This window comes from Ochotona curzoniae, unplaced genomic scaffold (genome assembly GCF_017591425.1).
Source record: "Ochotona curzoniae isolate NIBS_2020 unplaced genomic scaffold, NIBS_Ocur_1.0 contig_2754, whole genome shotgun sequence".
Taxonomy (NCBI): Eukaryota; Metazoa; Chordata; class Mammalia; order Lagomorpha; family Ochotonidae; genus Ochotona; species Ochotona curzoniae.
The window spans coordinates 1,851,827-1,866,056 of record NW_024465582.1 but is presented as its reverse complement, the minus strand read 5'-3'; the positions used below and the strand labels follow the sequence as shown (position 1 = coordinate 1,866,056).

Genomic DNA, 14,230 nt, shown 5'->3' with positions numbered 1-14,230 from the left:
CCGGCTTGTCTAGACTGTCGATTTTAAGCGTGATTTTACACGTACATGCACTATTGTCAACTTGATTTTCACTACATAAAATTAAAGAACATCAAGCTAAATGTTACCTTAACATATTAGTAATAAAAGAAAAAACAGAAAGGTAACATGGTAATAGCATATGCAGCACAGAAATTCCATCTACAGGAGAGACACTGATGAGAGTGAGACTCTGCAGAGAGCTGCGGCGTCTTTTCAGAGAGCCTGCTGTAGAGCTGAAGTCTCCCACCAGCGCTGAACTTATCTAGGGATCTCGGTCACAAAGCAGTGTAAAAATCAGATTCTATGAAGATAATAACAGCGTTCAAATGTTCCTGAGTTCAGCAGAGAAGCCAAGAGCTGCAAGGCGGGCCGGCGCCGAGGAAGAGCCCACCTTCTCCCAGCCGAGGAACGCTCTCAGGCAGTTGAGCACCTCTCCTCGGGCACGCTGCCGAGCCACCAACTGCATCGCGTGAGAGACCACCGACTGAGAGACGAACACATCACGCCACATGTTGGCAATAAACAGAGTCAGCTTCTCAGATTCTGGAAAATCTATAACACAGAAAACAAGAATGGTTTATATGTATCAAGTGAAGAAAATAAAGCAAGAGTAAAATCTGTGTGTTACACTGCTGCAGGCTGCAGCGAAAGGGATCCCAAGGGACGCCCAGATGCAGTTCCAACTTCTGATTTCCCACATTGGCAAACTTTCTTTATATAAGGAAGAAATAAACCAGGACGCTGAGCAAGGAAGGAAACCTTCAGAGACAAAAAGCAGCAATCCTCCGGCCAGGCTTTCCCCACCCTCACACTCTCCACGCTGTGTCACTGCAGGCCATTTTATTTCAACATTTAGAAAATTTTGATTTTGTTTTATGACATAGTTCCATAGGCTCTGGGGTAGCACGTGCCTTCCCAAGGCCCCCCGCTGACCCCTCAACGATTTCCCCTCCAGTTTTTCAACGGATATGTTTATAAAGGTATGGATCACTCATGGAATTTTTTATTTGAAGAGATAAATTTTCTAAATTCTGGATGATTTCCTCTTCCTATAAATCCTTTCTATTATATGGCTTGTCTGCTTTTTAAAATTCACTTTAAGCAGATTGGCTCAGGGAAGGCATCAGGAATCGCAGTTCAGGTGGGACGTGTGGCCCTGTACCCAGTGCCGACGCGAGCTTCCTAATGCACACTCTAAAGGCAGCACGGCGACTCCCTGGGGCTGCTGGCTTCAGCATTCCTCGGCCCTTACTGCCCAAGGGGTGAACCTCAAGATGGGGGTACCTCTCCCCCAATGTTATTAGTAGAACCAGCACCACTGCGATCAACAGCTGTCAGCCTCCTGTCCCTGCACAAAGCCTTGAGTGCGTTAGCCTCGGAGTCACTCTCTTCCTTTGAGACTCATCCGTGGTCTTGCACAGAGCCCAGTCATCTGGAACCCGCCTGGTGACTGGCACTGGTTTGCAGTTACGGCTTTACAATCCCGGCAGCTATTACACCTGTGTACCAGGCAACACAAACCTGCCTGCTCTCACTTCCTGTCTAGAGCTCTCTTGCTCACTTTTCAGTTGTGAATTTTCTACACAATTTTATGTTTCAAGTTCAAAAGTCACTATGACAGGGAAAGCTTTCCTGACCCAGACTATTGCAAATCCACCTTCTACATAATCGATTCATCCCACAGGTCACGACCAACAAGGCAGTGCAACACAAAGGCGGCGATCTGGGTGCTGCGAGAACAGGACGCGCCGATGGCCGCGGGCGCATCGGGACTCCGCACACCGTGCAACTCTGCTTGTCGCACAGCACACACTGATGAATACAGAGATGCAGCAGGCCACTGAGCGCATTCAGGCCCAACACTGAGGACAAAGGGCACGTACACTTATCCTGCCTTCAAAGCCCTACACACGGCAAAGGAGCTGGACCTGCAGACAAATGTTACCTATGGCTTCATGATTCAGACGCGCCACGAGCCGGCAGTGAAGTCAGAGCCTCCTTTGGTTCCTTAGCAGAAGCTGCAGGGAGAGAGGAGCGCAGGACACACCCACAGGCTCAGCCCGCGGCCGAGTCACTGCTTCATCCCTCTCAGGGCTGCCTTGCCTAGGGTGGGCATGGCACCCCAGGACTAGAAACACAGGAATGACTGCCATTCTGTTTTTATGTAATTGGAAATGAATGTGTTCACTGAAGTAAATTCTACTGAAAACCAGGCTTGCTAGATACAGCTTAAGCTATTCATGGCCTCCAGTAAATGCACAAAATTAATATTTTACAAGCTACACAGCCATCACCACGCTGAACCCAAGTACAGCAACAGTTCACTTCCCAACACCAGCGCACTGCAGCCGCACATACCTTCCTTAAGCAGGCTGTAGCAGAACAAGCGTGCGCGCTCCAAGTCTCCGAGCTGCCGGCAGACGCCCACGTACACCCTGCACAGGGCGTGCACGTAGCTGTGCTCCAGGCGCGTCTTCTCAACTTTCAGTTCTGCGAGGATAGAGTGAAGCAAGCACTCTGCTAAATGCTGCAGAGAAACAGACGTCAGTGTGCCTTCTTGTTCCGATGAGCCAGTGAAAGCCCACCCCGCAGCAGCAGAGCATCCATCGGGCACACACAGCGTGCACTTGACCAAGGCAGAGCACAGCCACCAAGCGGCAAGCCCCGAGGAGTGAAACGGGGTCCCAGGCACGCGTTCTGAGATCAAGTGTGGGCTCACACAGTGGCCTGTACTACTGCACCGAGAGACAAGACATAGTGTCTTGTTTTCTGATAAAATGACCTTGGACTTGTGAAACAAATAATTTTGTGCCTCAAGGCATGCCAAAATTATGCATAAATATGGGTAGTTTTAGGCCTGAAAGATAAGGTCAACATTTTATCTGATGAACACAATTCATGAAACCTCCAACCCCTTACATTTCAGCTTTATAAAATGCTGGCCAGAAATGATTTGTGCGCACGTGCCTCCACCTCCCCGGTCTCGCACACTCAGCTCACGAGAGAGCCGTACGTGCCTCCACCTCCCTGGGGCTCGCACACTCAGCTCACGAGAGAGCCGTACGTGCCTCCACCTCCCTGGGGCTCGCACACTCAGCTCACCAGAGAGCTGCACGGAAAGCATGGCAGCCACATACCTTTTTGGTTGTGCTGAATTCATGAACAACTTCTTTCTCCTGATCTCTCATCACAGGCTTTTTGGAGATATTTCCTACGTACACGTGGCTACGGATGACAGGTAACAGATCAAAAGTCGACTCGGCAACTTTCCTCAGTGCGTCGGCTATGGCTTTGTCGTGGGACTCCACGGTCTCTTTGGGGTTTAAAGGCCTCTGTGAATCCGCACTGACAGCTGGAACACAACTGCTGGCCTCCGTGCTCACTTCACCCTGAGAGCAGCTTCCCTCCAGGCTCTCGTGGGCCCCGGCGCTGCCTTCCGGGCTCTCGGGCTCCGCGGAGCCCCTGCCCAGGCACAGTCTCTTGGCGCTCCTCAGCGGGCACGTCGATAATCCCCTTTTCCCACCGGATTCCTGCTGGGTCCCCGAACCCTGCGACTTGCAGCTCGAGTCGCCAGCAGAGCTACTCCCGGTTTTGACAAAGGCAGTCGAAGCCGAGGTGATGGCCTTGAAGGCCTTCAGCGCGCCGACGGGCCCCGACAAGCTCCCGGAGTCCGCACCCCGGGCCAGCCGAATGTTCCCTTTGAGGAGGCTGAGGGTGCGGGCCCTGGCCGACAGCTCGGGGTACATGCTATCCAGGATCTTCACGGAATTCTCCTGAGGAGGGGCCCCTGCCGTGGCGTGACCGGACGCACAGGCTGGCAGTCGGCCAGGCACAGGAAGCGCGTGCTTGGGTGTGGCTGCACAGAACTGCAGAGGGGATGAGGGTATCCTCTCGCCGGCCGAGGCAGCCGATGGAGAAGCAGAGGGAAGTGCAGGAGAGGTGTGCCTGGGGCCTTCCAGCCACGGCGATGGCACGGCAGGCGCTGGGGCTTCACACGACGGAGAAGTCTGGCCGACGGGGGAGATGGGTGAGGAGGGGCTGGAACTTGAAATCAGAGGAGAAAGAGGCTGCCAGGTCCTAGGGGGTGTAGCCACGAGGGGGGCGAGCAGAGGCGGCAGCGGCGGCCCCACCTCCTGCCGTATTTTACTCAGAGTGTCAGGAGAGCAGTCCGTGGGGGTGGAGGTATCGGCGTTGGCCAGGACAGGCTGAGCTTGGCTTCTCTGAGTTTTTGCGCCACCTCTTCCCTCTGGGCAGGACTGAGAAACTTCACCTGAATGAACTTCAGCTTTGCCTGATGCTAAAGCCTTGGCCGGCTTGCCTGCTGGTTCTTTGTTCACAATCTTGGATCGATTCTTATTTTTGCTACACGGCTCTAGCTTTGAGTTATAATACGTGTGATCAGATGCAGCAACCTGGGTCTCGAAAGTCTGATCATATATTTGAGAACTAATCCATATGCTAGGCTTAACAGGTCTATTCCGCAAGCGGCTTTTATCAAAGTTGGCGCTCTGACCGCTGCTTGAAACATCTTCTTGGGTACATGAAACGCTACTGCTCCCCAGAGGCTCCCGACTCGGAGGCCCAGGGGCATCGGCGTCTGGGCACTTCGCCATAGAAACGGCTGCAGTGGACTCGGCGTCCAGCTCGCTGACGTCCTCAGGAGCCTCACACACGATGAGCTGGCCCACATCCGGCACGACAGACACCCCACTGACGATGGTCCAGTTGTCTCCCTTCTCGATAACCAGGTTCTGGTCCTTATTTATAAGTACACTTATGACTTCAGAAGTCACCGTCGAGATCTGACACTGAAAGGCTGCTTGGGCGTCACCAGGCTCTCCCTCCGCTGTGGGCTCTGGTGCAGACGCGGAGCCCAGGCCCTCCTCCCCGCCCCCTGCCTGTCCGGCTGCACCTGGATGACCCTCAGGCCTGTCCCGGATGTGCCCCCGTGGTCCGTCTGCGACAGGCGAGCTGCCTCTGGCATCCACACTGGCCAGTGGCACTCCTGGGGCGTGGGAGGAGCTGGCTATTTCCTGAGATGGAACTCGCCCCTCCTCGCTCTCAGAGGGCATGCCGTGGTGCTGTAGGGGTGTCCTCCTCCCAGCAGGACCAGGGCAGTTCTCACAGCTGACCTGCAGCTCCTGCCCCATCTCGGTGAGAACTGCAGACAGCGTCTCCAGAGAACACTGGGCAGGTGGGCTCGGACTTCGGAGGGAGCTGTCGTCATCTTCCGACTCGATCCACTCTTCGGCGGCGCCGAGGGCTTCTTCACAGGGCTGCCTGCTCGGTCTTCCTGCTGACATTCCGTCTTGCTTTAGTTCTTGGCTCATTTCTCTATTTAAGGTTTCTCTGCCCGAGCATTCTGAGACTGAGTCCCCTGAACTACAGTCCTTTAATTGGCAACTTTCAAGAAACAACACCACATCAGATGCAGAAAGTCGGTCTATGTCGGGGAGAGTACTTATGGTGCAGTCCTCCAGCGCCGAGGCCAGAAGGCCCACGTCTACCGACGCTCCTGCCTCGGCCACGGACCCTCCCGCACTTCCCGGGGAGGCCCCCGAGGCATCCTGCTGGCTGCTCCCCACCGCGCCTTCGGCCTCGTGTTCACCCTCACTGCAGCTCAACGCTTCACTCTCCTCCGCCTCCCCGGCCTCCCCTCCTCTCTCCCGAATGCCCGTGTAAGCGTATAAAGGACCAGGAAGGCTACCCGGGGGTGCGTCTCGCGTTTCCTCCCCCTTGCTACAGAATGCTGAAGGCGCAGCAGTGCCTGCAGGGAGGAGCCAATCAGGAAAAGCACTGGTTTTCGACTTCAACCCCAAGAGTCCACGTGCATTGGGTGGTGTGTCAGGAGAACCGCTGTCAACAGCCAGAGCCTCACTCCCAGCTCTGGCCGCGACTCCACAGGGCATTTCCTCCCTAGGAAGGCCTCCAGACTCGGCCGCCTCAGAGGCGGGAGGCAGCCCGCCGCCTTCCCACCCACTGGAGTCAGGATCCGGGGCCTGCGGAAACCGCCTTTGCTTTCGCACCTCTTCCCGTGCTGCCGCTTCCCTCACCACATCTCGCTTTTGGGGAGGGATGTGCCGGGAGGAGAAAGCTGCCCGACTAGTTGTGGAACCGTCAACACTTTCTACTAGGGAAGAACCACTCGGGGAGTCGAAATCCAGTTTCTTCCAAGAGGTAGAAACTTCCGGAGAAGAGCTGCTGGCAGCCGCCACGGCCTTGAGCCGCGCCGCCGCGTCCTCCGCCTCGCCAGTGCGCTGTGCCACAGGTGGCGCTCGGCTGCCTTCAGGGTCGCCGTGCCGCGCCCCTGCAGGAGGCTCACTCCTAGCAAGTCGCTGAACCGTTTCAGGCCTTGTCTGCTTCATGATAACGGACACCTGATTAGGCAACTGAGCTGCAGCAGGTTTGAATTCTACAGGATTAGCATTTTCTCCACCAAGTTCAAGACTGGACGCGGATCCTCTGCTTTGCAAGGACGGCCTCCCCTGCTGTAACGGAAGGCCGATCTTTCGTGCATGCTCTGACTCAGCTGGCAGAACTTCCTCACCACTTCTCCTTAACAAATCACTGTGGTGCCAGGAAGTGCTTTTAGCAAAGCCAGAGGCGTTACTCACAGAGTCAGCCCGGGAGTTTATTACTGAGGTGAAATCTGACTTTGTCAGCCTGAGTTCAAGTCCTGGCCCTTCACTTTCACACTGTCCATCTTTTGTTGCTTTCATAAACACCGAGTGAGGAAAGCCTTTTATAATGTCCGTGCCCTCGCTCTTACTGCCCCTCTGGCCACCGACACTGGATATTCCCAACGCAGAGCTCAGAGCATGGAACTTGCTTTCCGGGTCACTTCCCGCTGCAGGACACCTGGGTGGCTCAGACCGCGCAGGTGATGTGTTCACAGCTGTCGTTTCCAATGTTTGCTCTGACGGACACAGTCTGGCAGGGATCACTGTGGTGGGACCATCAGTGTTACCAACAAACCGTGACTGACGAGACCAGGGATTCCTGCGAACGGACTGCACTACTGAGGTAGAGGAGGGACGCCGGGTCTCGAGGGGCCCCGCGGCGCGCACCCCGGAGCCTGCAGCATCGGCTTCGGAGCCTTGCACACCTGCGGCCTTCGCCGCTTCTCCAGATGCTCTCCGAGTGTGGTGAGAGATGGCCGCAGAGTCTGACACACAGGCTACGTCTTCAGTTACCGCCCACTTAGCAGATTCTGACTGGGGTTCCATGACTTTGGAGAACCGGGTTGCTGGTTCCGCCGTGGTGAGCTCTTTCAGTGACCTCTTGCCAAGGGCAGAGTAACACGAGGCTGCCTGCCCAGGGTCAACTTCCTTGTCTCGCTCTAGCCTGCCACAGAGCTCTGCCAGCCACACAGCCCTGGGAACAGGCTCCTCCGTCTGTACAGACTTGTCCAGTTCCCTGACCTCCATCCGTGCTCCTGCCTCTCTGGAAGCAGCCCTTCCTCTCCCGCCCATGACCTTGGAGGACTCAGCCTTGCTTTCCGAGCCTGAAGGTTCTCTCGGTGCTGCTGCTGAAGTCTCAAGTCCAGCAGCTCTCACTTGGTAAACTTGCCCTGCGTTCGGGGCTTGCACACACTCCTGTGCTTCGGGCTTCTCGTCCCACGTGCCACTTCCCATGCTTCTCCTGCGTAAGCCAAAGCAATCCTGTGATTCAGCCGAGTCATCCAAGACAGACTCGCCACTAGTTCTAGGCTGGGCTGGGTCGTCGTCGCTGGAGTCGGTATACTCTTCCACGTAGGTTTCCTGAAAGGTAATTGTTCCAGGAGTGAGCACTCATTTACCAAACCAATTAAAGCATACCCTCTAAGCCTACCAAGAGAGGGGTAAGCTTCTGAGGGCAGCCTCACTGAGGCGGGGCCTCTGCCTCTGGGCCCATGCTGCCTCCAGCCCTGTCCACTGCCATTTACAACTGCTTCTCTCCCAGATGCCTTTCAGCCCCAACCACCACTCCTCACAAGGCCCAGGGTGGTCCTCACAGAGGGTCCCAGCACCCGGGCCCAGGGTGGTCTGCACAGAGTCCCAGCACCAGGCCCAGGGTGGTCTGTATAAAGGGTCCCGACACGGCCCAGGGTGGTCTGTATAAAGGGTCCCAGCAGCAGGCCCAGGGTGGTCTGTATAAAGGGTCCCAGCACCAGGCCCAGGGTGGTCTGCACAGAGGGTCCCGGCAGCAGGCCCAGGGTGGTCCGCACAGAGGGTCCCGGCACCCGGGCCCAGGGTAGTCCTCACAGAGGGTCCCGGCACCAGGCCCAGGGTGGTCCGCACAGAGGGTCCCGGCACCAGGCCCAGGGTGGTCCGCACAGAGGGTCCCGGCACCAGGCCCAGGGTGGTCCGCACAGAGGGTCCCGGCACCAGGCTCACAGCCTCTGGCTTACTCTCCCTCTAGGTTCCTTTCCTTCCCCAATGTCACTTGTGTCCGAAACACCTGCTGCATGCCAGGTCACACCATGGCCCCGGGCAGCACCCTGTGGTCATCTCCTGCCATCAGCTGTCCCTGGTACTTCCTCTGACTGAATGCCACGTCTGTCATCTCACACAGCTCACTCAGTCCCTGGCTCCCAGGCAGTAAGGACCCATCCCTGACCTGCAGCTAGCTCCCTTCTGTGTGAAGGACATGATGCACAAGCCAGCTGGCATCCTCTAACTGCTGACAGAAACTGGCTCCCCCGAAAAGGCCTTTCCTCCCGACTCCAAGCTGCCGCACTCTGCAGGCCTCTCGGCCTCCATCTGCTCTTCACTCGTACTTGCTGCTTGCACAGACTGCCCCTCAGCATTCTGACGGAGACCCCCCAACCCCACATGTGCCTGCTGCGTGTCACCTGCTGAACCCAAATGCCTATGTCCCACTGTCTCCCTTCAGGCCCAGGCCTGTCTCCGAAGCGCGTGGCTTCTGCTCTCCAGGGAACCCTCCACCTCTCCTACGAGACCCCACCCCAGCAGGACGTCCTCTGTGTATTTTTAACCCTCCTTGACTCCTCCATCCCCCAGTCACCACAGAACTCACCGGGACAGGCGGTGAAGGCAAGGAGCCCGGGTGTGGGGATGACATCCGAGGGGGCGAGGGCACTGGGGACAGGAGTGGGGGTGGGAGTTTAAAGAAGTCAATTGCAGCTTGAAGATCTTTATCAAAGCTATGCTGCTGGTCAGCGAAGGCAGGCCTGCCACTGTGGAGAGCACTCTGCACGGGAAGCTCAGCAACTCGGTCATTGCTCAACACACGATCAGGACTGTGGCTGGCTCTGCTGCTCCTCTCGGGCTCCACGCTTTCATGAGAATCGCAGTCACCCTCCAGCTCCATGGACACGTCTGTGAGGCACGGCTGCGGGTCTGGGGTCCGGAGAGGACTTCTCTGTGCGGGGGGCAGAGCTCCGTCCTCCCCGGATGACACACATCTGGTACTGTCTTTGGCAGGCTGTTCTGTGGAGGGGAGACGGGAGGCAGTTATCAGACACTGACGGTATCAAGTAGACTCAATGCATGCGATAGTAAATTCAAACCAGTAGAAACATTTTAAATGTGAAAGTTGATTTCTAAACATTACCCTAGAAGTCTGTCTTGCACATTTGTGAGACACCTCACTGGCACACAAGCTGTCCAATGCAGAGCCAGGAAGCACCTGGAGTGGCAAGGGGCCTTGCTAAAGCACACATCCTCCAGGCGACCAGAACCTGGCAGAGGAACTACTCTGGGGATGAAGGCTGATGGTGTCTTTCCAATATGAAAAGCTCCACACGTTAACGCAATAGAAATGTCACTGTGGAAAGCCGAGATGCTGGTGGAGTCTTGTTTGGCTGAACTTCAATGAGGTTTCTGAATTAACACACATCACAGAATAAAACAATTATCTACAAAACTACTCCCATACAAATAAATGGATAAATAACTAAACAGTGGAGGAAAAAACAGCCTTTGCTTCCAAAAAATGTTGGTTAACAAATGTAGACAAAATTAGATAAATACAAAAGTCATTATTCAGCAAATACCAAAAGCAGTAAACACAGCAAGGTGATTTACTGCTGGGCACAAACATCTCTGGGTAGAAGTTTCAAAGGAAAAAAAACATTTGAATAATGTCAAAGCATCTTTCTCTATGAAGAAAAAGTCACTTCATTCAACACAGGGACCCGCAGCCAGCACTTTGTGCAAGGGAGCCAGCTAGCGCCAAGCACAAGAGCTGAAATGGATGCAGCCAGGTGGTTGGCGAGAGTCAGGATGGGGAGCTGGCCATGTCAGGCAGGGTTGCAACACCAGCTGGGAACTGGCGGAATAGAACAACTTGGAGAATTGCACCTCCCATTGGTGAGCATGAGAGCTGGGGCTGGGAACAGGCCACACTGGAGCACCTATTGGTGTGTATGTGGGCTGGGTCTGAAGGCAAACTAGGCTGAGCCAGTCTACAGCACACACTGGAACCAGGATGGGGTGCAAGTAATACTGTCACCTGCACCAGGTCACATGAGGGCTGGATGTGGGCCAGGTTGGGTGAGGCTGTTGCACCAGCCAGAAAACACTGTGACTGGGGCAGGCCAGGGTGAACAAGGTTACAGCACCTGCTGACAAATACTGAGACTGGGGATGGGCCATCTCAGACCGGGCAACACCCACTGGCGCATGCAAGACCTAGGGTTGGGAGTAGCCTGGTAGTGGAACTTTGGGGACTCCCGCTGCTGGGCCTCTGCTTCTGCTGGTAAGTGTGAGAGCTGGGACTGGCGTCAGGCTAGTCCAGACAGTACTGTAGCACCCTTCAGTTGGCGTATGGGCTGGTCAAGGAAGGTGGACCAGGCAGAGTGAGGCTGCAACAACCCCTGGCATAACATAGAGCCATGATGGGTACAGGCCAGATGTGCTAGACTGCAGCACTCACTGACAGTACAGGAAGTTGGTATGAGTTACTTTAGGCTGGAGCACAGTACCTCCTGGCAGGTACAAGATCCAGGGCTGGGAACTAGCTTGGTAGGGGAATTGTGGGCACTCTGTTGTTGGGCTATGGATCCTGCCGGCAAGCATAAGAGCCAGAGCCAGGGCTGAGGGTGATTCAAGCTGGTCAAGGCAGCAGCACCCGTGGGTGTGCATCAGAGCCGGATTCTATGCGGAATGTACTGGGCTAGGCTGCAGCACATGCTAGCACCACAAAACACGGGGCTGGGGGTGGGCTTAGTAGAGGCATTGGGAGCTACATGGAGCAGGCTGCAAAACCCACTGCTGTGGATGAAATCCAGGCCTGTGGCAGGCTGTTCTGGGCTAGTCCACAGCACGCATTAGCTGGTGTGAAAAGGCACCGAGGGCAGAACTAACCAGGCAGGTATAGCCACTGGTAGGTGTGCTGGCTGATGCACACAAGAGTTAAGTCTGAAGCCATCCAAGCAGTTTTCTGCGGGGACTCCCCAGACCACTGAATGAAGACCCTGGCCACGGAGCGCATGTATCGAGACTGGGCCTCCTCATCAGCTGATGCCTGTGCAGCGGAGAGCATGCCCAGTTGCACACAGAGGACATGACAGCCAGATCATCTAGGCCAGCAGAGGACATCAACTACCTCGTCAGAGGATGAAAAGCAAAACAGGTTGGATCACTCTCCTGGCCAAGCTTTGCAGCATGTGGCTGCACTAAGGTGGACGTGGTCAGCCACTAGACCTTGGAAAGATTCTCTCAACCCTGGAGCAATGAAACTGACAACTTCTCAGAACTATCAAAACCACTCAAGCAACACCCTCAGAACACTCTTCCCCACAGTGAGGTCTCTTAAGGTGCTATGAAATGAATATGCCCTATCCACGGGCACTGCACTTCAGACAGCAGGGAGCAGACCCCCTCTTCTCTCACTGTGGACACAGGGAGCAGCCCCCTCTTCTCTCACTGTGGACACAGGGAGCAGCCCCCTCTTCTCTCACTGTGGACACAGGGAGCAGACCCCCTCTTCTCTCACTGTGGACACAGGGAGCAGACCCCCTCTTCTCTCACTGTGGACAGGAGCAGACCCCTCTTCTCTCACTGTGGACACAGGAGCAGCCCCTCTCTCACGTGACACAGGGCAGCCCCCTCTTCTCTCACTGTGGACACAGGGAGCAGCCCCTCTTCTCTCACTGTGGACACAGGGAGCAGACCCCCTCTTCTCTCACTGTGGACACAGGGAGCAGACCCCCTCTTCTCTCACTGTGGACACAGGGAGCAGCCCCCTCTTCTCTCACTGTGGACACAGGGAGCAGACCCCCTCTTCTCTCACTGTGGACACAGGGAGCAGACCCCTCTCTTCTCTTACTGTGGACACAGGGAGCAGAAAAAAATGGAGACATTTGTAGCATCCACCTTCCTTCTTACCTTGACCCTGCTTATCCTAACCAGAGGAACACCTGAGCATGCATTCCTCTCAAGTACGTGAACGTGTGAAAATTATGTAAAAATATCATTAAAAATAGATACAAAGCAGCAAGATTAGCTTTGAAAACAGGACATTTCCACATCACTTATTCCAGACAGGATTTCCCAAGCAGAGGGAAACATCAGCACCACAGTGGCATCAATACACGGCACAATGAAACAACGGCCTTGTGTCCAACAGCTTGGGTACCAGAGCATCCGACCTGGGGAGCACAGACAAGGCGCTAAGGGAATTCTCAGCTGTTTCCGTCAGGAAATTAAAAGTACGGCTCGCGATGCAGCGGGCCCCGAAGCAGCCTTATTTTCTCTTCTACCCAGGAAAAGCTTGTGTAACTAACAGCCTCACCCTTCATAAATGTACTCGTAATAAAAATAGACTGCTAGTCTTTTAAATAAGATCTTTCACAATACAAAATCAAATACTCAAAATCCTGAGAGTACTGACTGATACAGAAGAATCAGAAGACATCTCCAGGCAGTGTCTCTCTGAACAAGAAGGTAGCACAACGCATTAATTCAGGAGCCGCAGGACTAGCCAGGTTCTCCCAGCGCCAGGTACAACCATGGTTATTCTGTTGTTCAGAATCACAGTCCATCCAGAAGACCCGTCAAATATGCCTTTGCATACCTGAAAAGTTCAAGAGCCCATGCAGACATTTTCCCAAGGGGAAGTCACACGCATTGTCTCTATAAATTCTGATACTCAACCTTGTACACATTCAGAGCAGCCAAGTAGTAAAGGGCCAAAAAGATAAACAAGAGACACTTTGATCTTACACAAGTCGGCGATCTTCTGCTAGAGGTAACCAGTACCCACTGTCAGACCCTCCATCCTGAAAGGACTGTAGCTGTGCATGTGGCAGAAAGCAGTCGTATTTCACAAGTCAAGAGGTTCAATCAAATGAGCTAGCAAATTACAAGAAAACGCATGAAGTTCAACCCCTGATGGGTTCATGAACGTCAAGATTCAGAAGTGGGTCCTGCCGTGCTCTGCTATCCCTGTCCAGTTCCCTTGATGACATTCTGATGCAAGTTGTCGAGAAGACCTAATGTAAAAGAGGGCATCCACTGGGCCGCAGGTCACTCTGAGGCGACAAGGAGTGAGGGATGGCTCAACGCCTCCCCCTTAGGTCATCCCCCTCCTTAACGCTGAGATCAAGGAGGTTTAACAATGCAACAGCAGTGGCGAGCGCGCCCACTTTCACGACAGAAACGCATTTCTAGGAGGTTCTCTCACCTAGGACACACCTGCTGCCCTCCCCTGGGAGTCTGTGTGCTGCGTTGATGCAGAGCCAGAGTTCCTTCAGCAGCAGCTTCACTTTTCCTGCGGAGACAGTAAAAACGTTCAAGTCATGCCGTCGGGCCAAAACATATTTCTGTGAAATGAAACTCATTAGGGACCTAGAGAGCTATCTTTCCTAAGCTCAACCCTTGTATATTACTTACTCACCGACAAAGTCCTGCAATGCCTCAGCTGGAAACCAACCAGCAACTCCTGGTTTGCTTGCTATTTTATTTGGGGACTTGAGGAAGGACTCAGAAGGCCAAGCCTACTTGTTATTAAAGCTGTATCACTTTCCCACGCAGGGGACAAATCAATCTTTAGCTCACACGTTTTCTTCATAGAATGCCATAAAACAGAGAAGCAAGTATTATTACCAACTTACAAGGGCATTTGGTGCTGCATTCACGTGTTTTACAACGAACAGTAGGAAAGTAACCCTAAGTTCTACGAAATTATCAGAAAAGTCATCAGAGTTGACCACGCTGGAATTCACCTGGGAGAGTTGGTGGACTGCAGAAAAGCCCATCAAAGG

At 54.3% G+C, this 14,230-nt stretch overlaps 1 protein-coding gene across 1 annotated transcript in view; it reads right to left on the bottom strand.

Annotated features, from left to right (window-relative positions):
- Positions 1-14,230, bottom strand: part of ICE1 (interactor of little elongation complex ELL subunit 1) — a 43,865-nt gene that overhangs the window by 9,046 nt on the left and 20,589 nt on the right. Inside the window, exons 11-15 of the mRNA XM_040977383.1 lie at positions 13,651-13,737; positions 9,040-9,452; positions 3,159-7,781; positions 2,380-2,548; positions 413-573 (exon numbers count right to left, since the gene is read on the bottom strand). Coding sequence (XP_040833317.1) covers positions 413-573; positions 2,380-2,548; positions 3,159-7,781; positions 9,040-9,452; positions 13,651-13,737 — 5,453 coding nt within the window. The remainder of the gene's footprint in view (positions 1-412; positions 574-2,379; positions 2,549-3,158; positions 7,782-9,039; positions 9,453-13,650; positions 13,738-14,230) is intronic.